Source organism: Hyperolius riggenbachi, chromosome 10 (assembly GCF_040937935.1).
Source record: "Hyperolius riggenbachi isolate aHypRig1 chromosome 10, aHypRig1.pri, whole genome shotgun sequence".
Lineage (NCBI taxonomy): Eukaryota > Metazoa > Chordata > Amphibia > Anura > Hyperoliidae > Hyperolius > Hyperolius riggenbachi.
In genome coordinates this window covers 166,366,068-166,392,066 of record NC_090655.1, presented here as the reverse complement: position 1 = coordinate 166,392,066, position 25,999 = coordinate 166,366,068, and the positions used below count along the sequence as shown (strand labels likewise).

Genomic DNA, 25,999 nt, shown 5'->3' with positions numbered 1-25,999 from the left:
CATAAAACGGCCAATCACATTTCAGGCATGTATTTAAATGGGAGATTTTAAATTGCTGCCATTCTTACATTGTTAATGGTGTGGGCCTCAAACCAGCTATAGTCAATTATTAGGTGAGTGTCAAATTAGGAAAAGGGGTGTAACCAAAAACAGCCATTCAGATTTGCTTGATTGATTTTGATGGAAAAATTTCAACTCCTCCCATTCTCACATTATTGATGCCAAGGACTCCAAAGCTCACAAAATTGGTCTTTAAATGACTGTGTGTCAAGGTTAGAAAAAGTGGCCAGATGCAACAACAACCAAATACATACCCATGCAATGCCAAGTCTTCAGCTAGTATGAAGTACTAAAAGAAGTTAATTGCTGGATCCACATCATACAATTTTTTGGCTGATCGACCTGGCCGATTGATTATTTCCAGCATGTCCAATCTGAAGATTGATCGATTTTTTGAGAGATTTTCTGACCGATTCCCGTACATTTCTATTGAAATCGGTCAGAAGATCGCTCAAAAGAATTGATCGATCTTGAGATCGGACATGCTGGAAATAATCGATCTGCCAGGTTGATGGGCCAAAAAATTGTATGATGTGGATCCAGCAAATGGTAGCGGATTTTTTTTGTTTGTCCCCGATCCCCCTCCCCCCCCCCCCCCCCCCTTACCATTGTCTCAGAATTTTGGTAGAAATAACCTGCTTAAATATTTTTCCTGTAAGAAACGGATATACCAGTCCAAGATTGTTAAAATGTAACCTAAACTTGTTTTATTTGGTGTTACCTGACAATAACGCCTGGTCTCAGATCAAAGTTCTTATTGACAATGTCCAGTAGTTCCTTTTCAGTTTTTTCAGAGGTACCATAGGTAAAAAGTGAAACAGATAATGGATAGGCCACACCTATAGCATAGGACACCTTGTGAAACAAAATAAAATGATTGTTGTGTTAATTCTGCTGGAAACGCTACCTTAATAATAAGTAAAATTAAGGGGTAATGATGGCATGAGACAGTGAAACCTGTAATTATACTTAACGTTCACATGCACATAAGAAAATAAAGAGCAAATCCGTAAAGTACAATGCCAACTGTCTGTGCATAATGAAACTGCAAGCATGTTTAAAAAGTAAGGTCTAGAATTGTAAAGTTACACAACTTATAAATAATATTGCTAGTGTGTGTGTGTGTGTGATTTCAAACTATATCCTGTCAGAATTCTAGTGGTTTATTTGTGCAGGAAAAGCTGTCATATGTGCATGTTTTAAGTTTAAAGGTGGCCACACTGTCAAGTGCTGTTATACTACATGGATGTTGGTTAGAATGTATAAAAATTGGACAGTCAGATTGCATGAAAATTGTATGGTGTGTGGCCACCTTTAGGCAGGGAACACACTTGCAGGGACAATTTTCCCTGCGTTTCCCAGGTTTCTGCCTGTTTTTGCGTTCGCATCTACTGCGTGCATTTTTACGTGTGCGTTTCTGCGTTTCTGCATTTACATGGCATGTACTGCCATGCAAAGTGTGGGTAAAAGCAGAAAACTGTGCGTCTAGAAAACGTGAAAAAAATGTGAACGCAAATGCGCACAGACGCAGCGCACGTATTTCCTGCACAAGGATATTGACTTCAATAGCCTTTACAATCATGTGTGTTTTGCTGTTCGTGGCAAAACGCGCAAAAACACTTGTAGTGTATTCCCTGCCTTAATCTCCTATGCAAAAATGTCATTATAAATTGTAAAGTTGGGGTACTTCTTTAAAATATTGCTCTGGGACGTCTCAGCATATTCCAGGCAGTGAAACTCATAAGATTCTTTTAGTTACAGAAGCTAAAACTTTTCTGTTTATGTTACAAGCATATTTCAAATGTCAAGGTTATAGATAAACATTTTGTGTGAAGTCTGAAAGAAACAAATGTAACCACTTGTCGACCGCCTCAAGCTGATGGGCGGCGGCAAGGGCTGGGCCCAAACGACGGCAATACGCCCATCGGCGACGGCGACAGCAGGCGTGACTGTGCGGCGATCGCGTCATGCATGACGCGATTTCCCGCCAGCAAGTGACTCCGCCCACCTGGTGTGATAACCCGCCGGCCAATTAGCAGCGCCAGCGGGTTTCAAATGCGCCGATCGGGCCAATGAAAAGTGTATAACAAGCTGACACATCATTGCATTCCAGCGGTTCTGGAGGTGTGTTTAGCTTTTAAGGGTACAATGGTTAATTTGCATATGTTCAGCAGTGGTGCTCTGGGAGACATCTGGAGCTCACTCCAACCTGAATTATCGCAAATTCTTTCTGTTTTAGGAAAGCAAATTTTTGTTTTAATTTTTGTTTTTCTTAACACTTTGTTTATGTAACAAAGTGTATTATACAGGCTGCCTCCTCCTCTGATGGTCACTTCATCGTGCGACCATCAGAGAGGACGGCAGCATAGTAAGAGAGCACACACACACACACACACACACACACACACACACACACACACACACTTTAGCCCACCCAGACCCTCCGATCGCCCACCCCAGCCCTCAGAACCCCCCCCCCCCCCTGACCACCCCAGCACACCACTATTTGCACCCAAGCACCCCCCTAAAAACCCATCAATCACTCCCTATCACTAACTGTCAACGCTATCCCCTAGATTAGGTCCCTAACTGCCCCCTAGGGTCCCCTGATCCCCCCCACCCTCAGATCCCCCCCAGACCACCCCCCTGTATACTGTATACATTTGTATACATCTGCCTTACCCACTGATCACCCATTAATCACCTGTCTATCACCTGACTATCACCCCTTGTCACCACCACCCATCAGAGCAGACCCTAAACTGTCCCTTGGGGGCACCTGATCACCCACCCAGACCCTCAGATTGCCCTCAGACCCCCCTCTTGATAACCTCCCCAGTGCATTGTTTACATCTATTCTCCCCTGTAATCACTCACTGATCTCCCACCCCTGTGTCTGCCACCCATCAGATCAGGACCCAATCTGCCCCGTGCGGGCACCTAATCAACCCCCCACACCCTCAGATCGCCCTCAGACCCCCCCCCCCCCCCCCCCAAAATCACCTTCCCAGTGCATTGTATTTGATTGTGCTGTAATTGTATTTGATTGTGCTGACATTGTATTTGATTGTGCTGTAATTGTATTTGATTGTCCTGTGATCGGCTTTGATTGTCCCGTGATTTGAGTGCCCCATGATTGGCTTCGATTGGCTTTGATTGTCCCGTGATTGGCTTTGATTGTCCCGTGATCGGCTTTGATTGTCCCATGATTGGCTTTGATTGTCCCGTGATTTGATTGTCCCGTGATTGGCTGTGATTGCCCTGTGATTGACCTGTGATTGGCTGTGATTGCCCTGTGATTGGCCTGTGATTGGCTTTGATTGTCTCGTGATTGGCTTTGATTGTCCCGTGATTGGCTTTGATTGTCCCGTGATTGTTTTTGATTGTCTACTAAAAAACGCAGTGTTTGCCCGATCAGACCTGATCGTTCGCCTGCACTTGCGTTCAGCCCGCCCCTCCGCAGTGACAGAATTTTTTTTTCTGATCACTGCAAAAAACACTGTACAATAGCTGTGGCACTGTAAAGATCAGTTTTGATTTTTTTTTTTTTTTAATCAAAACTCAGTGACCACAGCTTTCTGCTCCTCAAGTACTCCCTTTTGCTAGGTAGGTGCTCTTTTTTCTGGGTAGTCTCAGAGGAATACCCCCTAAATTTAGCAGTCCACCATGGCAAGAAAGGGGCATTCCGATGATGAGGTGTTCAGGTACATGGCCCAGTCGGATGAGGACGATTGGGACGACTCATTCGACGAATCTTCTGGGTCAGAGTTTGAACCTGTAGAGGACAGTGGCTCACTGACTGATAGTGATGACGAGGTTGAGGTCCCGGCTAGAGCAAGGCGTACCACACCCCATGTCCAAATATAAAGAGGCAAAAGAGACGAGACTGGCACTCAATGGACTGGGAACAGCAGCTGGAATCTGATTACCATTCAACCGTGCTCGCACTTCATAGATACATCGATTTCCCCAAAGTTCCACAAAACTTTTTGTGCCTCTGAAGAAGCGGGGGAACCCGTGAAACGGCTGTCAGGTCGACCACTTCTCTACTCCTACTGTTTTGCATGTACCTGCTGGAATAAAAGAATATTGATTTACTGCAGCCTGTGCCGGATCTGCTGTTGTTCTACTTTGGGCACACCCCATGTCGTTGGACCGCAGGTGGTGCAGGATCAGCCTCAAGGGCAGCAGAGTGGTGCTAGTGCTGGTCTGAGATTTCATGGTGGGGCAGGCACCAGCAGCACAGCATCTCCTGGACTTAGCACCAGTGCTTCCTTATACCCTGGTGAAGTGGCGAGCACCAGCATGGAAGTTGAAACTGGTTCGGTGCCACGTGCAGTAAGATCCCGGTCGCAGCCACCAAGAAGACGGGCCCGTACTAACCCTAGTTTACCAGAGGTGCTGGCAAATCCCAATTGGCAATCCCCTGATTCCGCCGCACCCGTACTGCACCCTTTCACCGCCCAGTCTGAACTCCAGGTGGAGACAGATAATCTAGGATCAGCCCTAGACTTTTTCTATCTGTTCATCACCCAGGATCTCTTAGACCAACCGTAAGGCCGCACAATTTATAACCGCCAATCCGAATAACTTCCTTGCCCAGCCTTTTCGGTGGAAACCATTCCAAGTTTCCGAAATTAATTTTTTTTTTGGGCCTTCTCCTACACATGGGACTAGTCACGTTCCCTTGTACTCTGCTGCCATGTCCAGGACACGATTTGAGAACATCCTGCGCTTCCTGCACTTCAATAACAACGAAACGAAGTGACCACCCTGCTTATGACTGGCTCCACAAAATTCGACCCCTCATAGACCACCTGTCATCCAGATTTGCAGATGCTTATACCCCTGAACAGGACATCTGCGTAGACGAGTCCTTCGTACGTTTTACCGGGCGCCTTCGCATCAAACAGTACATCCCAAGCAAGCGCGCCCGGTATGGGGTGAAACTGTATAAGCTCTGTGAAAGGGCCACAGGCTATACATCTTATTTTAGGGTCTATGAGGGGAAAGACTCAAAATTGGAGCCGGTCGGATGCCCTGACTACCTGGGGAGCAGTGGAAAGGTTGTGTGGGACTTGGTGTCACCCTTGTTCCAGAAGGGGTACCATCGTTTTGTGGACAATTATTACACAAGTGTGGCCCTCTTTCAGCACTTAAAAATAGAAGGAATCTGATGCTGTGGCACCGCGCGGCCTAGTCGCCGGGGCTTCCCCCAATGGCTCATTACCACCGGACTTCAACGGGGACAGAGGGCCGCCTTGTGTGCTAACGACCTGCTCGCGGTGAAATGGAAGGACAAGAGGGACGTTTACTTTCTGTCCACCATTCACGCAGACACGACAGTCGAAATTCAACGGCGAACTGAGGTAATTGAAAAACCCCTTGTCGTCCACGACTATAATACTAACATGGGAGGGGTGGACTTCAATGACCAGAGGTTAGCGCCCTATTTCATTTCCCGAAAAACAAGACGCTGGTATAAAAAAGTGGCTTTTTACCTCATTTAATTGGCAATTTACAACGGCTTTGTTCTCTACATTAAGACTGGGAGAACTGGATCTTTTAATCAATTTCAAAAAGAGATCGTTATGGAACTCTTGTATCCAGGAGGTGCCGGGGCCCAACCCCCAGATGCAACTAGCCGGCTGCATAGAAGGCATTATGCCTATCCAATTCCGAGTACCCCAGTTCACCGCATCCGAAGAAAACGTTGTCGTGTCTGCAGCAGGGCTGGAATAAGGCGTGACATCACTGTTTACTGCCCCACCTATCCTGACCAGCTTGGCCTATGCCTAGGGGTGTGTTTTGAGAGGTACCATGAGCAGGTACACTACTAGAGAGTAGGGAACTCCAGACACAGCAGTAGGCACACAAGGGTCTCTCAGTGCTATTTCACACTGCTGCAATGCGTTAGGGCAAATTGCCTAGTGAAAGTCACACTTTGCGGTCTCCCCCTACGCCGGAAGTGCTTGACTTAACGCTAGTGAATGCCTACGTTACTGCGTGGCTTCTGCGGCAATTTAGGTCGGCCCAAAGGCATGTTAGTCTATGGCGACGCAGTTCATTACTAGGCCGAATACTACTCTTGTGGTATTCCCTGAAGGTCTGTTTCCTTTCACTTGGAACAAATGCGTAATGTACTTCGCCACAACTCTGTGCGATTTGCACTTTGCACATTGTCCCATGGGGGAGGAGAGGTTTGTCCTCGGAAGGTAAGTTAAAAAAAAAAAAAAAGTGAGCAAAAAAGTAAATGTTTGGTTTACAATGTTAAGGTTTTGTTTGAAAAAGTTTATAAATGTTAATGAAGTTATTGCTTTGCTGCTTGCTTCTTTTCTTTTTTTTTTTCTTCCATCCATTATCCTTCCAGGTGGACCGAGCGACCGACCAACCAGCTGCAGCACTGATGGTGCATCCCGACATAAGCATTGCACGTCTGTCAGGTTACACAAAATTGGTGCATGCAGCGCTGCAGGACTAGATTTCTCCTACACAGTAAAAAAGATACGTTTGCCGAGGCATATGAGATGAGGGGCGGTGTTGGAGTTCCTATGCTTTGGCAAGCACTTTCTATCAAAAAAAGAACTCTGGCAATGATTTGTTCATCCACATCGATCGGTGTGAATGGATAAATCGGGTTTGCCAGGGCATACGAGCTGAGTGGGTGGCCGTTTTTGGGTGGCAGCTCCTATGTCCTGGCAGACGCCTTCCCCTCTTTTTTTTTTCACATTTTTTGGCAGATATTTTTTCATCCACATTGATTGATTGATTGTTTGACGGTCATTTTTCCTTTCAGCACAGAGTGCATTACCCATATGCGCAATATAAGGAGTATAGCAGAAACTCCTAATACTGGCCATACATGTAATGATTGCAGAGACCCTAAAATGCCAGGACAGACCCCACGAATTATGCCATTTTGGAAAGAGGACACCCTAAAGTATTCCATGAGGTGCATGGTGAGTTCATATAAGATTTTATTTTTTGTCACAAGTTAGCAGAAATTGTTTTTTTTTTTTTGCTTTTTTCACAAAATGTCATTTTCCGCTAACTTGTGACAAAAAATAAAATTTTCTATGAACTCACCAAGGCCCTCATGGAATACCTTTTCGTGTATTATTTCCAAAATAGGGTCATTTGTGAGGTTTGTTAACTGTCTTGGCAAGTGGGGGGGGGGGTGCTAAATTGTAAGCACCCCTGTGAAGTAGTGTTGGGCGAACACCTGGATGTTCGGGTTCGGGAAAGTTCGCCGAACATGGCCGCAATGTTCGGCATGTTCGGGCCGAACCCCGAACTCCCCGAACATCCCGCTTTTGGGGGCCCTATGGGGTCGCAGGCATAAGGGGGGAGCATGCCCCGATCGCAGGGGGGGTCGGAAATTCCCCCCACCCCCTCCGCTAGCGCTCCCCCCTCTGCCCGCTTCCCCATACAAAAGTTTCAGGAAGTACCGGTCCGGTGGTAGTGGGTGGCTGGCAGTGGGCGGCACTGTGAAGTGAGTGACTGAGGAGGAGGAGTCCAGAGAGTGACGCGTTGAGGGAGGCCGGGCAGCGGGCGGTTCAGCAGTAGTACGGTACTACTGCTGAACCGCCCGCTGCCCGGCCTCCCTCAATGCGCCACTCTCCGGACTCCTCCTCCTCAGTCACTCACTTCACAGTGCCGCCCACTGCCAGCCACCCACTACCACCGGACCGGTACTTCCTGAAACTTTTGTATGGGGAAGCGGGCAGAGGGGGGAGCACTAGCGGAGGGGGTGGGGGGAATTTCTGACCCCCCCCCCGCGATCGAGGCATGCTCCCCCCTTATGCCTGCGACCCCATAGGGGGGCAGTATTCGGCCGAACAGGGCCCTGTTCGGCCAAACAGGGGCCCTGTTCGGCCCTGTTTGGCGGCCAATTAGTAGTTCGGGGCGAACCCGAACTTAAAAGGCCGAACACCATCAGGTGTTCGGCCGAACTCGAACATCACCCGAACAGGGTGATGTTCTGCAGAACCCGAACAGTGGCGAACACTGTTCGCCCAACACTACTGTGAAGCCTGAAGGTGCTCGTTGGACTTTGGGCCCCTTAGCACAGTTAGGGTGCAAAAAAGTGATACACATGTGGTATTGCCGTACTCAGAAGTAGTATAATGTGTTTTGTGGTGTATTTTTACATATACCCATGCTGGGTGGGAGAAATATCTCTGTAAATGACAATTTTTTGATTTTTTTTTTATACACAATTGTCCATTTACAGAGATATTTCTCCCACCCAGCATGGGTATATGTAAAAATACACCATAAAACACATTATACTACTTCTCCCGAGTACAGCGATACCACATGTGTGGCACTTTTTTGCACCCTAACTGTTCTAAGGGTCCCAAAGTCCAATGAGTACCTTTAGGATTTCACAGGTCATTTTGAGACATTTGGTTTCAAGACTACTCCTCACGGTTTTGGGCCCCTAAAATGCCAGGACAGTATAGGAACCCCACAAATGACTCCATTTTAGAAAGAAGACACCCCAAGGTATTCCATTAGGAGTATGGTGAGGTCATAGAAGATTTTATTTTTTGTCACAAGTTAGCGGAAAATGACAGTTTGTGAAAAAAACCCCAATAAAAATCAATTTCCGCTAACTTGTGAGAAAAAATAAAATCTTCTATGAACTCACCATACTCCTAACGGAATACCTTGGGGTGTCTTCTTTTTAAAATGGGGTCATTTGTGGGGTTCCTATACTGCCCTGGCATTTTAGGGGCCCTAAACCATGAGGAGTAGTCTTGAAAACAAATGTCTCAAAATGACCTGTGAAATCCAAAAGGTACTCATTGGACTTTGGGCCCCTTAGCGCAGTTAGGGTGCAAAAAAGTGCCAAACATGTGGTATTGCCGTGCTCAGGAGAAGTAGTATAATGTGTTTTGTGGTGTATTTTTACACATACCCATGCTGAGTGGGAGAAATATCTCTGTAAATGGACAATTGTGTGTAAAAAAATCAAAAAATTGTCATTTACAGAGATATTTCTCCCACCCAGCATGGGTATGTGTTAAAATACACCTCAAAACACATGATACTACTTCTCCTGAGTACGGCAATACCACATGTGTGCTACTTTTTTGCAGCCTAATTGCGCTAAGGGGCCCAAAGTCCAATGAGCACCTTAAGGCTTTACAGGGGTGCTTACAATTAGGCACCCCCCAAAATGCCAGGACAGTAAACACACCCCACAAATGACCCCATTTTGGAAAGTAGACACTTCAAGGTATTCAGAGAGGAGCATGGTGAGTCCGTGGCAGATTTTTTTTTGTCGCAAGTTAGCAGAAATGGAAAGTAATTTTTTTTTTTTTTTTTACAAAGTGTCATTTTCTACTAACTTGTGACAAAAAATAAAATCTTCTATTAACTCACCATGTCTCTCAGTGGATACTTTGGGATATCTTCTTTCTAAAATTGGGTCATTTGGGGGGTATTTATACTATCCTGGAATTCTAGCACCTCATGAAACATGGCAGGTGCTCAGAAAAGTCAGAGATGCTTTAAAATGGGAAAATTCACTTTTGGCACCATAGTTTGTAAACGCTATAACTTTTACCCAAATCAATAAATATACACTGAATGTTTTTTTTTTTATCAAAGACATGTAGCACAATACATTTGGACAAAAATGTATACAGAAATGTTACTTTATTTGACAAATTTTATCACAGAAATTTAAAAAAAATCATTTTTTTGACAAAATTGATGTCTTTTTTTGATGAATATAATAAAAACTAAAAATCGCAGCAGCAATCAAATAGCACCAAAAGAAAGCTGTATTAGTGACAAGAAAAGGAGGTAAAATTCATTTAGGTGGTAGGTTGTATGACTGAGCCATAAACCGTGAAAGCTGCAGTGGTCTGAATGTAAAAAAAAGGCTCTGGTCCTTAAGGGGCGAAAAGACTGTGGTCCTTAAGTGGTTAAAAATCACATTACTGCAGCAGTCATGTATGTACAGTGGGCTGCCAAAGTATTCGGCCCCCTTGAAGTTTTCCACATTTTGTCATATTACTGCCACAAACATGAATCAATTTTATTGGAATTCCACATGAAAGACCAACACAAAGTGGTGTACACATGAGAAGTGGAACGAAAGTCATACATGATTCCAAACATTTTTTACAAATAAATAACTGCAAAGTGGTGTGTGCATAATTATTCGGCCCCCTTTGATCTAAATGCAGTCAGTTGCATATAGACATTGCCTGATGAGTGCTAATGACTAAATAGAGTGCACCTGTGTGTAATCTAATATCAGTACAAATACAGCTGCTCTGTGAGGGCCTCAGAGGTTGTCTAAGAGAATATTGGGAACAACAACACCATGAAGTCCAAAGAACACACAAGACAGGTCAGGGATCAAGTTATTGAGAAATTTAAAGCAGGCTTAGGCTACAAAAAGATTTCCAAAGCCTTAAACATCCCACGGAGCACTGTTCAAGCGATCATTCAGAAATGGAAGGAGTATGGCACAACTGTACACCTACCAAGACAAAGCCATCCACCTAAACTCACAGGCCGAACAAGGAGAGCGCTGATCAGAAATGCAGTCAAGAGGCCCATGGTGACTCTGGACGAGCTGCAGAGATCTACAGTGCAGGTGGGAGACTCTGTTCATAGGACAACTATTAGTCATGCACTGTACAAAGTTGGCCTTTATGGAAGAGTGGCAAGAAGAAAGTCATTGTTAACAGAAAGCATAAGAAGTCCCGTTTGCAGTTTGCCACAAGTCATGTGGGGGACACAGCAACCATGTGGAAGAAGGTGCTCTGGTCAGATGAGACCAAAATGGAACTTTTTGGCCAAAATGCAAAACGCTATGTGTAGCAGAAAACTAACACTGCACATCACTCTGAACACACCATCCCCACTGTCAAATATGGTGGTGGCAGCATCATGCTCGGGGGGTGCATCTCTTCAGCAGGGGCGGAGAAGCTGGTCAGAGTTCATGGGAAGATGGATGGAGCCAAATACAGGGCAAACTTGGAAGAAAACCTCTTGGAGACTACAAAAGACTTGAGACTGGGGCGGAGGTTCACCTTCCAGCAGGACAATGACCCTAAACATAAAGCCAGGGCAAAAATGGAATGGTTTAAAACAAAACATATCTATGTGTTAGAATGGCCCAGTCAAAGTCCAGATCTAAATCCAATCGAGAATCTGTGGCAAGATCTGAAAACTGCTGTACACAAACGCTGTCCATCTAATCTGACTGAGCTGGAGCTGTTTTGCAAAGAAGAATGGGCAAGGATTTCAGTCTCTAGATGTGCAAAGCTGGTAGAGAGAGACATACCCTAAATGACTGGCAGCTGTAATTGCAGCAAAAGGTGGTTCTACAAAGTATTGACTCAGGGGGCCGAATAATTACGCATAGTCAGATTAGATGGACAGCATTTGTGAACAGCAGTTTTCAGATCTTGCCACAGATTCTCGATTGGATTTAGATCTGGACTTTGACTAGGCCATTCTAAAACATAGATATGTTTTGTTTTAAACCATTCCATTGTTGCCTTGGATTTTTGTTTAGGGTCATTGTCCTGCTGGAAGGTGAACCTCCGCCCCAGTCTCAAGTCTTTTGCAGTCTCCAAGAGGTTTTCTTCCAAGTTTGCCCTGTATTTGGCTCCATCCATCTTCCCATCAACTCTGACCAGCTTCCCTGTCTCTGCTGAAGATATGCACCCCCCCCCCCCCCCAAGCATGATGCTGCCACCACCATATTTGACAGTGTGGATGGCGTGTTCAGAGTGATGTGCAGTGTTAGTTTTCTGCCACACATAGCGTTTTGCATTTTGGCCAAAAAGTTCCATTTTGGTCTCATCTTACCAGAGCACTTTCTTTCACATGGTTGCTGTGTCCCCCACATGGCTTGTGGCAAACTGCAAACGGGACTTCTTATGCTTTCTGTTAACAATGCCTTTCTTCTTGCCACTCTTTCATAAAGGCCAACTTTGTACAGTGCATGACTAATAGTTGTCCTATGGACAGAGTCTCCCACCTGCGCTGTAGATCTCTGCAGCTCGTCTAGAGTCACCATGGGCCTCTTGACTGCATTTCTGATGATCAGTGCTCTCCTTGTTCGGCCTGTGAGTTTAGGTGGATGGCCTTGTCTTGGTAGGTTTACAGTTGTGCCATACTCCTTCCATTTCTGAATGATCGCTTGAACAGTGCTCCTTGGGATGTTCAAGGCTTTGGAAATCTTTTTGTAGCTTAAGCCTGCTTTACATTTCTCAATAACGTGATCCCTGACCTGTCTTGGACCTGTCTTGTGTGTTCTTTGGACTTCACGGTGTTGTTGCTCCCAATATTCTCCTAGACAACCTCTGAGGCCCTCACAGAGCAGCTGTATTTGTAAAAAATGTTTGGAATCATGTATGATTTTTGTTCCACTTCTCATGTGTACACCACACTGTGTTGGTCTTTCATGTGGAATTCCAATAAAATTGATTCATGTTTGTGGCAGTAATATGACAAAATGTGGAAAACTTCAAGGGGGCCGAATACTTTTGCAACCCACTGTATATACTAGTAGACCCAAGCTCATTTAAAAACGGGTTCTTGGTCTTTTTCCTGCCACTGCCGCCAGTGCGCATGCGCGAGCCCACCGTGCGTGCCTGCTGGGCACGCAACCGCCGCGAAAGCGTGCGCACATGTTGCGTGTGCACCCGCACCCGCGCGCATGCCTGCCTCGCTCCCTGGTCCCGTCCAGCTGTCTGTACTGCGCACATGCGCAGTAGGCACCAACAGGGACACAGGGACAGCTGGACGCAGCGACACAGGGAGATTATAGTATATGTGTGTATATATATATATATATATATATATATATATATATATATATATATACACTGTATATGTATGTATATATATATATATATATATATATATATATATATATATATATATATATATATATATATATAGGTCCTTCTCAAAAAATTAGCATATTGTGATAAAGTTCATTATTTTCTGTAATGTACTGATAAATATTAGACTTTCATATATTTTAGATTAATTACACACAACTGAGGCAGTTCAAGCCTTTTATTGTTTTAATATTGATGATTTTGACATACAGCTCATGAAAACCCAAAATTCCAATCTCAAAAAATTAGCATATCATGAAAAGGTTCTCTAAGCGAGCTATTAACCTAATCATCTGAATCAACTAATAAACTCTAAACACCTGCAAAAGATTCCTGAGGCTTTTAAAAACTCCCAGCCTGGTTCATTACTCAAAACCGCAATCATGGGTAAGACTGCCGACCTCACTGCTGTCCAGAAGGCCATCATTGACACCCTCAAGCAAGAGGGTAAGACACAGAAAGAAATTTATAAACGAATAGGCTGTTCCAGGGTCAGACTGGGACCCTGGGGGCCCACCAGAGAAATTTCAACCTGGGGCCCACACATCCCATGATTGCGGTGAAAAAGGGGTGTGACCATGAACCAGATGGTGGGCGTGGTCATGATGTATCATGGACATGGCCAAATGTACATGAACTTAGCAGCATTGTAATTCAGAAACACTGCTGCCCAGCAAAACTTTGCATAGAGTCCCCCTCCTTTACTATAAAGTAATGTCCTAGTTACCATACATATGACATGGATTAGATTGTGAGTTCCTCTGAGGACAGTCAGTGACATGACTATGTACTCTGTAAATTGCTGCAGGAGATGTCAGTGCTGTATAAAAACATAATATGATGGGACATTAGACTATGACTATGGTAGGATTAGATTGTGAGCTCCTCTGAGGACAGTCAGTGACATGACTATGTACTCTGTAAAGTGCTGCAGAAGATGACAGTGTTGTACAAATACATAATATGGTGGGACATTAGACTATGGTAGGGATTAGATTGTGATCTCCTCTGAGACAGTCAGAGACATGACTATGTACTTTGTAAAGTTCTGCAAAAGAGGTCAATGCTATATATAAAAAAACAACATGGTGGTAATAATAACAATACCAATCTAGGACATTAGACTAGCTATGCCTTGGAGTTAAGAGATTGCAAGCAAATAAATGCAGCAACCACAAGGCCAACAAGTGACCAATATAGCAACAATGGGTCACTGGGAGGTGAAATAAGAGGGAGAGAGGGTGGTTTGAGAAGCAGATAGTGGTGGTGGTGGGAGGGGCATTTGAGAGAGATAGACAGAGAGAGATAGAGGGTGAGAGAGGACAGGGGCACAAAGAAACAGAGGGTGAGAGAGAGATGGACAGAGAGGCAGAGAGAGAGACATGGTGAGAGAGGCAGAGGAGCAGCAAGAGATGGACAGAGAGATACAGAGGGTGGGAGAGAGATGGACAGAGAGAGAGAGATGGACAGAGAGGCAGAGAGAGACATGGTGAGAGAGGCAGAGGAGCAGCAAGAGATGGACAGAGAGATACAGAGGGTGGGAGAGAGATGGACAGAGAGAGAGAGATGGACAGAATGGCAGAGAGAGACATGGTGAGAGAGGCAGCGAGAGAGGCAGAGGAGCAGCAAGAGATGGACAGAGAGATACAGAGGGTGGGAGAGAGATGGACAGAGAGGCAGAGAGAGAGATGGACAGAGAGAGAGAGATGGACAGAGAGAGAGAGAGAGAGAGAGAGATGGACAGAGAGAGAGAGATGGACAGAGAGAGAGATGGACAGAGAGAGATGGACAGAGAGAGAGAGAGATGGGCAGAGAGGAGAGAGATGGGCAGAGAGGAGAGAGATGGGCAGAGAGGAGAGAGATGGGCAGAGAGGCAGAGAGAGAGAGAGAGAGAGACAGAGGGTGAGAGAGACAGAGGGTGAGACAGCTGGGCAGAGAGAGAGAGAGAGAGAGAGAGAGAGACAGAGGAGCAGACAGAGGTGAACAAAGAGACAGGGAGAGATAGGAGCAAAGAGAACCATAGGTGAGAAAGAGATGGATGGGGAGAGGGCAGTAGACAGTCAGTGGGTTGACAGCAAGAGACAGACTGAGTGTTAGAGTTGGTCAGTAGGTGGGCAGCACAGTAAAAGACAGGGTGAGAGAAGGAGAGGGACAGAGGGAGAGCGAGAGAGGCTGGACATAGAGTGAACAGAGAGAGACAGAGGGTAGGCAGATAAGGGTAGGCAGATAGTGTTACAAAAAAAAAAAAAGATAATGAGTATATGGGCATAAAGAAAATGACAGAGCACTGTACATTACCTCCTCTCCCTCTGTCATGTGACTGGAGTGGCTCTCTGTGCACTCTGCTGGGCTGGCTTTGGCAGCTACGTTCTCTGGTTGTCTGTGAGGCCGGTGTGATGCCTGAAAAGGCTACCTCAACACCTGCTGTCACTGGCAGGCTCTGGCTGCAGCTCCTCTCTCTGCTGTCTGCCTGGGCTCTCCCCCTGCTTGTCACGGCTGGTTGCTGAATAGTTCATTCACTCGCTCCATTGCTTTTTCTTCCTCTCCCTGGCTCTTGTATTTCCCGCACTAGTGCCTCACGTGGTGTAGATACAGAGATGTCAGGTCAGCGTGTGTATGCCTGACGTCTCTCTCAGCACAAGAGAGCCAGAGTCTGGGGAGGAGGGGGAAGGAGGAAAAAGGAGGGGTGGGCAAGAATTTCAGCACTGGAGGCTTCTCTTTGCGCCTCAGGGCTCAGGCTCTCTGTGGGACTCTGCTGCAGGTGCTAAAAGGTAGTGAGCAGCAATGAAGGGTCCCCTGATGTCTGTGTCCGCCCCTGCCTCTCTTGTCTCCTCTTCTTGCTTTTCCCTCCCTGGCCTCGGCAGCTTTTTTTTTTGCATTGCTCTGCACTGACTGCTTTATCACGCTGGGCTGGAGCCTTTGAACCTTATATAGCCTCATATAGCCCCAGCCCAGCATCACGGGGGGGCGGAGCTATATGACACACACAGCCCAGCCTAAGCCTGCAGCAGCCTCTCAGCGTGACTGATCCAAACGCTGAGAGGAGAATCTTTCTGCTGCAGGCAGTAGAGATGGGAAGTTCGGATGTTTTCAATGATCCGGATGATTCGAATCGGATCATTGAAAAGATCCAGATCTTTGATCCGAATCTCGGATCATTTTACTACGGAAGCATTTGGGGGTGAAATGAATAGCAGGACAGGTCTTTCCCTGCTGTGGACAGGAGAAGGGGAGGGGGTGGACACGCAGAGAAGTGGAGAAGATGGACAGAGGGCAGGGAGTGGACAGAGAAGGGAGGAGGGACGAGCAGAGAGCAGAAATGTTTGCTTGCACACAATACCCACATGCTGCAATCATATGCTTTACATGTATTTCACCTATATGTTCATCTGTATACTTTGAAAGCAAACCTCGCACAGTGAAATAAAGCATTCCCCAAAGCATTCCCAGAAGTGAAGTGCAGCTGTTTAGAGCAGTGCAGGATGCCCTGCAATCACAGTGCCTGCAAAGTTAATGAGCTGTGCTGAGCCAAAAGTTTCCAATGTGTTCACTCTGCAGCACTACGGAACAGGCAGCCTATAATCAGCAGCACGTTATAGCCAGTATGTGTGCTCTACACATATCTGGCAGTGGCACCCATGTCCCCTCTCTCTCATCTACCTGTCTCCAGGGCCGGATTTGTGGGAAGGCCGGAAAGGCACAGGACTAGGGCGGAGCTTAAGCTGGGGTGGAGTTGCAGCTGACAGATCAGCTGTTCCATTATTACCTCTCTGTGCGGGGACTTCCTGTGGCTGCCTGAGTCTCTCTCATGCACGCTGTGTGCACTGACCCATCCTGCCCTCCCTTCTGACAGTGGGGCGGAGAAGCAGGCGGGGACTTCCTGTGGCTGCCCGAGTCTCTCTCAGTATTGCACGCTGCGTGCTCTGACCCATCCCGCCCTCTCCTCTGACAGTGGGGCGGAGAGGCAGAGACAGAGCCGGGAGATTTGAAGATCAGAGCCTGGATCCAGACACACAGTCATTGCTGCCAGCTGCTCTGCAGAGACAATCCTCCTCCACCAAGAATAAACAGAAAACGAGTCACTGAGGCAGACAGACCTGGTATTTTAGGTAAACGGCCCCCCTTCCTCCACTCTCTAGCTGACCAGCTTTAATCTATTCTCTTATCTTCTCACACCAGCATCATCCCTCCTCTCCTGTCTAGTAACCCTTCCACTGCTGGTCTGAGTTTCTGCCAGACACTTCATGCTACAGATTCTTCTTCTTTTGTTTTAAGCAACTTATATCAGCTGCATTAAATGTGTACTTTATGTGGTGTATTGACCAGTGTAGTGTATTGACCAGACCAGTATAAGGGATCCATTTTGTGGCTGTACAGCACTGAACACTATCTCTTGTTTGGCTGCAACTTTTGTGTTCCTCAGGAGCTCTAAGCACTTATATATTGCCTAATCTTTTTGTTATTTGGGGCTATATATATACTATAGACATACTGTAGATATACCTCTCTGTGTTATCTGGGGCTGTATATGCTGTAGATATAACTCTCTGTGGTATTTGGGGCTGTATATACTGTAGATATACCTATCTGTGGTATTTGGGGCTGTATATACTGTAGATATACCTCTTTGTGTTATTTAGGGCTGTATATACTGTAGATATACCTTTCTGTGGTATCTGGGGCTGTATATACTGTAGATATACCTCTCTATGTTATTTGGGGCTGTATATACTGTAGATATACCTCTCTGTGGTATTTGGGGCTGTATATACTGTAGATAAACCTCTCTGTGGTATTTGGGGCTGTATATACTGTAGATAACCCTCTCTGTGGTATTTGGGGCTGTATATACTGTAGATAAACCTCTCTGTGGTATTTGGGGCTATATATACTGTAGATAAACCTCTCTGTGGTATTTGGTGCTATATATACTGTAGATATACCTATCTGTGGTATTTGGGGCTGTATATACTGTAGATATACCTCTCTGTGGTATTTGGGTATTTGGGGCTGTATATACTGTAGATATACCTCTCTGTGTTATTTGGGGCTGTATATACTGTAGATATACCTCTATTTCAAAAGCAGTTTATTTAAATGCAGGGGGGGGGGGGGGGATAGTGCAGATGTACTTACCTAGACTTCTTCCAGCTGGCCTCCTGCAGTCCCTCACTGTAGTGCCAATCCTCTCCAGGGTCCCGCTTTTCATTCTGACCCAGACTCACTTGCGCACCTCCTTGAAAGCGTTCTTCTCTTGCGCAGTCCACAAAGACTTAAATTGTGCGTGTGCAACACTCAAGGCCACTCTAAATCAATCAGGAGCGGCGCACCCGTGCATGCGCAGAAGCCACTGACCCAGCCGGGTCACTGGCAATTATGGAGGGGACAGCAGAACTGTGGTGAGGAACACAGGGACTTCTAGGGGCTGGAAGAAGCCCCAGGTAAGTAAAACTTTACTATTCCTCATGTTTAAAGGTTGCCCTCTCCTCATGTCCAAGGTAATATTTTGTGTGCGTGCGTTATGCTGTTGGTCAGGGGGGCGGCTGGTGATTGTGGGCCTAGGGCGGTAAAAAGTACAAATCCGGCCCTGCCTGTCTCCCTGCAAGGCTGGATCCCATTCAACAGAGCGATCCATCTCAGCTCTGCTTCCAGGACCCTGCTGCCCGCTGAGAGGGGGCGTGTCACTCCTGGCCCCGCCCCTTTTGCGATCCGAATCACTCATTTTGATGATTCGGATGATTCGACTCACAAAATAGATTCGGATCAAAGATCCGAATCGTTCATGATCCGGACAACACTAGCAGGCAGTGATTCGTTCACCCCAGGCTGGAGGCAGGGCCCACTGGAGATGTGGAGGCGGGGACTACCGAGCAAATCCTCGGTACTTCGGTGGGTCAGTCCGAGGCTGGGCTGTTCCCAGAGTGCTGTATCAAAGCACCTCAGTGGGAAGTCTGTGGAAAGGAAAAAGTGTGGCAGAAAACGCTGCACAACGAGAAGAGGTGACCGGACCCTCAGGAAGATTGTGGAGAAGGACCAATTCCAGACCTTGGGGGACCTGCGGAAGCAGTGTACTGAGCCTGGAGTAGAAACATCCAGAGCCACCGTGTACAGGCGTGTGCAGGAAATGGGCTACAGGTGCCGCATTCCCCAGGTCAAGCCACTTTTGAACCAGAAACAGCGTCAGAAGCGCCTGACCTGGGCTACAGAGAAGCAGCACTGGACTGTTGCTCAGTGGTCCAAAGTAATTTTTTCGGATGAAAGCAACTTTTGCATGTCATTCGGAAATCAAGGTGCCAGAGTCTGGAGGAAGACTGGGGAGAGGGAAATGCCAAAATGCCTGAAGTCCAGTGTCAAGTACCCACAGTCAGTGATGGTCCGGGGTGCCATGTCAGCTGCTGGTGTTGGTTCACTGTGTTTTATCAAGGGCAGGGTCAATGCAGCTAGCTATCAGGAGATTTTGGAGCACTTCATGCTTCCATCTGCTGAAAAGCTTTATGGAGATGAAGATTTCATTTTTCAGCACGACCTGGCACCTGCTCACAGTGCCAAAACCAATGGTAAATGGTTTACTGACCATGGTATTACTGTGCTCAATTGGCTTGCCAACTCTCCTGACCTGAACCCCATAGAGAATCTGTGGGATATTGTGAAGAGAGAGTTGAGAGACGCAAGACCCAACACTCTGGATGAGCTTAAGGCCGCTATCGAAGCATCCTGGGCCTCCATAACACCTGAGGAGTGCCACAGGCTGATTGCCTCCATGCCAGGCAGCATTGAAGCAGTCATTTCTGCAAAAGGATTCCCGACCAATTATTGAGTGCATAACTGAACATAATTATTTGAAGGTTGATTTTTTTGTTTTAAAAACACTTTTCTTTTATTGGTCGGATGAAATATGCTAATTTTTTGAGATAGGAATTTTGGGTTTTCATGAGCTGTATGCCAAAATCATCAATATTATAACAATAAAAGGCTTGATCTACTTCAGTTGTGTGTAATGAATCTAAAATATATGAAAGTCTAATGTTTATCAGTACATTACAGAAAATAATGAACTTTATCACAATATACTAATTTTTTGAGAAGGACCTGTATATATTGTAGCTGGATGGCTAACAGAGAGCGTGGAAAAGTCCTGTCAGGAGTATATACTAATTAATGAATCAGTTGGATTCCTGGAGTGATTTACAACTCCCTGTATGCAAAGGATAGATGTCTGGGTGACAGTAGTATGTTGCAGTAGTCCAGAAAATATATTATAAGAACATGTATTAACATTAGAGATGGGCCGAGCGGTTCGCCGGCGAACGGTTCCAGGCGAACTTCGGGTGGTTCGCCTTTGCCGGCGAAGGCGAACTTTCCCGGAAGTTCGATTCGCCCCATAATGCTCTATGAGGGTCAACTTTGACCGTCTGCATCACAGTCAGCAGGCGCATTGTAACCAATCCGGCTATACTAAGCCCTGGAACCCCATCCCCCAACCCTTATATAAGGCAGGCTCCGGCGGCCATTAGCCTCACTCGTGTGCCTGCTAGAGACAGACTAGGGACAGCTGCTGCAGACTTGTTCTCCTAGGGACAGATTAGTCAGGCTCTTGCCTTCTTAGCTTGCTCCTAGCTGAATCGTATTGCTATAATAGTGCCCCAGAACAGCTCTTTTCAGAGCTCATCCTTGTGATCAATTTTTTTTTTCTGTGTTTGAAACTGACACTTGTGTTTTTTAGACAGCATTGCTAATTCATACTGTGTGTTCCACTGCCAGCAGCAGCAGCACATTCAGTGACTATCTGTGTGTGTGTGAGACACTTGTGTTGCTTAGACAGCATTGCTAATTCATAATGTGTGTGTCCCACTGCTAGCAGCCCACCAGCATTCAGCAGCACATTCAGTGATTACCTGTGCGTGTGACAGGGAGCTGCACATTGTACTACCCACCCAGTACTGCATTTACCTACTACTAGCACCTGTTGTGTTTAGTTGACCCACCTTATCACTGCATACACCTACGTTTGTGTTCAGTGAACCCACCTCGCTGCACATAACTAACTTTTGTGTTGAGTGAACTTGCCTCACTGCATATAACAACCTTTTAAGTTGAGTGAACTCACCTCACTGCATATCTACCTTTTCTGTTGAGTGAACTCACCTCACTGCATATATAACTACCTTTGTGTTGAGTGAACGCAGCTGACTGCATCTAACTACCTGTTGTGTTCAGTGAACTCACCTCACTGCATATCTACCTTTTCTGTTGAGTGAACTCACCTCACTGCATATAACTACCTTTGTGTTGAGTGAACTCAGCTGACTTCATCTAACTACCTGTTATGTTCAGTGAACTCACCTCACTGCATATATAACTACCTTTGGGTTGAGTGAACTCACCTCACTGCATATCTACCTTTTCTGTTGAGTGAACTCACCTCACTGCATATATAACTACCTTTGTGTTGAGTGAACTCAGCTGACTGCATCTAACTACCTGTTGTGTTCAGTGAACTCACCTCACTGCATATATAACTACCTTTGGGTTGAGTAAACTCGCCTCACTGCACATAGCTACCTTTTGTGTTCAGTGAACTCACCTCACTGCATATAGCTACCTTTTGCATTCAGTGAACTCACCTCACTGCATATTTACCTTTTCTGTTGAGTGAACTCACCTCACTGCATATACCTAGCTTCCCCCCGAGATGGACAAAATGGACAAACCAGGTAGAGGAAGAGGTAGAGGCAGACCCAGAGGAAGGCCACCTGGCACTGGCAGGTCTGTGTGAGGTGGTGTTGCTGTGATTTCGTGCAGACCTGGACCAAAGTACAGTGCTCAGAAGAAGGCACGTGCCATCACTTCCCAAAATTGTGAGGACGTGCTTGAGTATTTAACACAGAACACCTCATCTCCCGCAGCCACCAGGGGTACGACAAGCACCACATCCGCTGCATTTGACACGCAGGAGTTATTTGGTGGTGGTGGTGGTGAAATCACTGATTCACAGCCACTACTGCAACAACAAGAAGAAGGCGCAGGTACACCACCTCATTCGTCTGAGTTAGGTGGCGATAGTATGGACATAATGTGTGAGGAGGGGCATGATGAACCACCTGAAGTTGGTGCAGTTGTGGAGTTGTCTGAGGAAAGCGAAGCGGGGCAGGAGGATTATGATGACGATTATACGGATGTCACGTATGTTCCCAATAGAGGAGATGACCAGGGGGACAGTTCAGAGGGGGAGCCAGAGAGGAGTAGGAGGAGACGACTCCATGATAAAAGCAGAGGGAGCTCATCCCCAGAAACAGCTGGGGGCAGTGTCCGGCGCCATGTATCGCCAGCTATGGCCAGCCAGCCAACATGCCCTTCAAGGTCAGCTGTTGATGCCGCCGTGGTGCCATCACCACAGGGGTACTCAGCGGTTTGGAAATATTTTACGGTGTGTGCCTCAGATAGGAGCAAAGCCATCTGTTCTCTCTGCCTCCAAAAATTGAGCCGTGGAAAGGCCAAAACTCATGTAGGGACAAGTGCCTTACGAAAGCACCTGGAGAAAAGGCACAAACAGCTATGGGAAGAACACCTGAGGAAAAGCAGCACCCCTCAAAAGACAAGCCACCCTCCTTCTCCTCTTCCTCCTTCAGGTGCATCGTCTTCATCCACTTTCTCCCTTGAACCTTCACAGCCACCCTCCTCCACACCGCCTCTGCCCTTGAGCGGTTCCTGCTCCTCTGCCCACAGCAGTAGCCAGGTGTCCGTGAAGGAAGTCTTGGAGCGGAAGAAGCCAATTTCAGCCAGTCACCCTCTTGCCCAGCGTCTGACAGCTGGTGTGGCGGAACTATTAGCTCACCAGCTATTACCATACAAGCTGGTGGAGTCAGAGGCTTTCTGTAAATTTGTGGCCATTGGGACACCGCAGTGGAAGATACCAGGCCGCACTTATTTTTCACAAAAGGCCATACCCAAACTGTACTGTGCAGTTCAGAGGCAAGTGGTGTCATCTATTGCGAAGAGCGTTGGGTCAAGGGTCCACCTGACCACAGATGCCTGGTCTGCCAAGAACAACCGCAGCAGCCATCACAGGGGGCTTCTGCTGCTCCACGTTCCCGTGGTATTGTTCGTGGCTGGGGGAGGAAGAGGAGTTTTTTGACGTCACTGTGGAAGAGCAAGAGGAGATGGAGAGTACGTCTGGATCCGACTTTGTGCAGATGTCCTCTTTCATGTTGTCCAGCCTGTTGAGGGACCCTCGTATCAAAAAACTCAAGGGGAATGACCTGTACTGGGTGGCCATGCTACTAGACCCTCGGTATAGGCACAAACTGGCAGACCTGTTACCAACTCAACACAAGGCGGAAAGGATGCAGCACTTGCAGAACAAGCGGTCAATGATGCTTTACAATGCATTTAAAGGTGATGTGACAGTACAACGCAATAAAGGTACCACTGGCAGTAATCTTCCTCCTCCTCCCCAGTCCACGCAGGCAAGGACAGGACGCTCCAGCGATCTCGGGTTGATGTCGGACATGCGGACATTCTTTAGTCCAACACCTTGCAGTAGCCCTTCGGGATCCACCCTCCACCAACGACTGGACCAGCAGGTAGCCGACTACCTGGCCTTAAGTGTGGATGTACACACTGCGACTGCGAGCAGCGAGGATGAACCCTTGCTCTACTGGTTGCGCATGCCTGACCTGTGGCCAGAGCTGTCCCAATTTGCCATACAACTTCTCTCTTGCCCTGCCGCAAGTGTCCTGTCAGAAAGGACCTTCAGTGCAGCTGGAGGCATTGTCACTGAGAAGAGAAGTCGCCTAAGTCATGACAGTGTTCAGTACCTGACCTTTATCAAAATGAATGAGGCATGGATCCCTGAGGGCTATTGCACAACCGAAGACTAAGTCAGTCCCCACACACAGCATCTCTGCCTGCAGGCCGCTTGACTGCCTTCTCCACCACCACCACCAGGGTCCAGGACTCTAGGCGGATTCCAGAATTTTTAAGGCCGCTGCTAGCAGCGGCCGCTATACTAATTTTTCTGGGGTGTGCACATGCCTGCCTAATTTTTCTGGCTGAACTGCAGGCGGCTGCAACAAAAAAACAAAAGGCATGTACATGTGCCCATCCCCCTTCATGATCATTACCTTGCCGCGGTGAAGGGGCTTGCGTATCACAATGAAGCAATGACCACCGGCTATATGAGTGTCTCGGGTGGGGGTGGCACACCAAAGATAATAAGGTCATTGTTTCATTGTGGTCAGACCAAATTTGATCAGCTGGACAGTCACTGTTCTGTCATTCAGCTACATCAGCCGGGCGACCATATGGGCTGAAAAGCCACCATCACCTGCACTCTCGTCATGGTGCGCACCAGTCCAGCACGGCCGTCACTACACAAACGGCTGTTTGCAGTCACTGCATACCTTTCACTGCATCTGTGACTGCACATTCTACCTGGCAGTCAGTGCCTAACTTGCACTTGAATGGATGGCAGACTTGCCCTCCATAACGGATTCCCGTTAAAGGATTTAAAGTTGATTCATTACAATTAGGGCCTCAAAAGGTCCTCCTGAGTCCTGTATTGTTATTTTTGGTCACTACCTCGGGGCGGGCGTGCATGCCTGCCTGCTGCCCTCCTTGCCTGGATGTGTAGTGGGAGCCGTTGCTCGGGCTCCAACTCCGGAACGCAATACAACCATCTACAGTTTCAAACAATTTAAAAATACAACCATCTACAGTTTCAAACAATTGAAAAATACAACCATCTACATTTTCAAACAATTAAAAAAAAATGGCAAAAAACTTGCCCTCCGTAAAACATTCTTGACAAATGCTTTCAACTTGGTTTGTCTTCCGCTGGGTCAAGGGTCCATCTGACCACAGATGCCTGGTCAGCAAAGCACGGTCAGGGCAGCTACAGCATGGGTCTCAGCAGGCTCCCACTTCGGGCCGGAATCCAACCTTCATTCCCCGCCCATTACCCGTGGACGCGGTGACAACAATGGCAGACTTGCCCTCCATAACGGATTCCCGTTAAAGGATTTAAAGTTTATTCATTACAATTAGGGCCTCAAAAGGTCCTCCTGAGTCCTGTATTGTTATTTTTGGTCACTACCTCGGGGTCGGGCGCGCGTGCATGCCTGCCTGCTGCCCTCCTTGCCTGGATGTGTGGTGGGAGCCGTTTGTTAGGCTCCAACTCCGGACTGGAATCACACCAGGAAGGGTTCCCCAGCCATTAGCCATGGTCAGTGGTCACGATGGCAGACTTGACCTCCATAACAGATTCTCGCCGGATACCAACCTGGTGAATCGCAGTGAAGGCACCATCAGACTTGCCCTCCATAACGGATTCCCGTTAAAGGATTTAAAGTTTATTCATTACAATTAGGGCCTCAAAAGGTCCTCCTGAGTCCTGTATTGTTATTTTTGGTCACTACCTCGGGGCGGGCGTGCATGCCTGCCTGCTCCCCTCCTTGCCTGGATGTGTGGTGGGAGCCGTTGCTCAGGCTCCAACTCCGGAATGCAATACAACCATCTACAGTTCCAAACAATTAAAAAATACAACCATCTACAGTTTCAAACAATTTAAAAATACAACCATCTACATTTTAAAACAATTGAAAAATACAACCATCTACATTTTCAAACAATTTAAAAAAAATGGCAGAAAACTTGCCCTTCGTAAAACATTCTTGGCAAATGCTTTCAACTTGGTTTGTCTTCCGCTGGGTCAAGGGTCCATCTGACCACAGATGCCTAGTCTGCAAAAAGCACGGTCAGGGCAGCTACAGCATGGGTCTCAGCAGGCTCCCACTACGGGCCGGGATCCAGCCTTCATTCCCCGCCCATTACCCGTGGTGACAATGGCAGACTTGCCCTCCATGACGGATTCCCGTAAAAGGATTTAAAGTTGATTCATTACAATTAGGGCCTCAAAAGTCCTCCTGAGTCCTGTATTCTAATTTTTGGTCACTACCTCAGGGCGGGCGTGCATGCCTGCCTGCTGCCCTCCCTTGGATGTGTAGTGGTAGCCGTTGCTCAGGCTCCACACCGGATTCAAACCCTCATTCCCCGGCCAT

General features: G+C 46.9%; 1 protein-coding gene across 2 annotated transcripts in view; it reads right to left on the bottom strand.

Annotated features, from left to right (window-relative positions):
* MAT1A (methionine adenosyltransferase 1A) overlaps positions 1-25,999 on the bottom strand; it is an 821,556-nt gene that overhangs the window by 83,489 nt on the left and 712,068 nt on the right. Inside the window, exon 8 of one of the 2 annotated variants that reach the window (XM_068257870.1) lies at positions 782-915. The exons of the other annotated variant lie outside the window; for it this stretch is intronic. Coding sequence (XP_068113971.1) covers positions 782-915 — 134 coding nt within the window. The remainder of the gene's footprint in view (positions 1-781; positions 916-25,999) is intronic. 2 annotated transcript variants of the gene reach the window in all.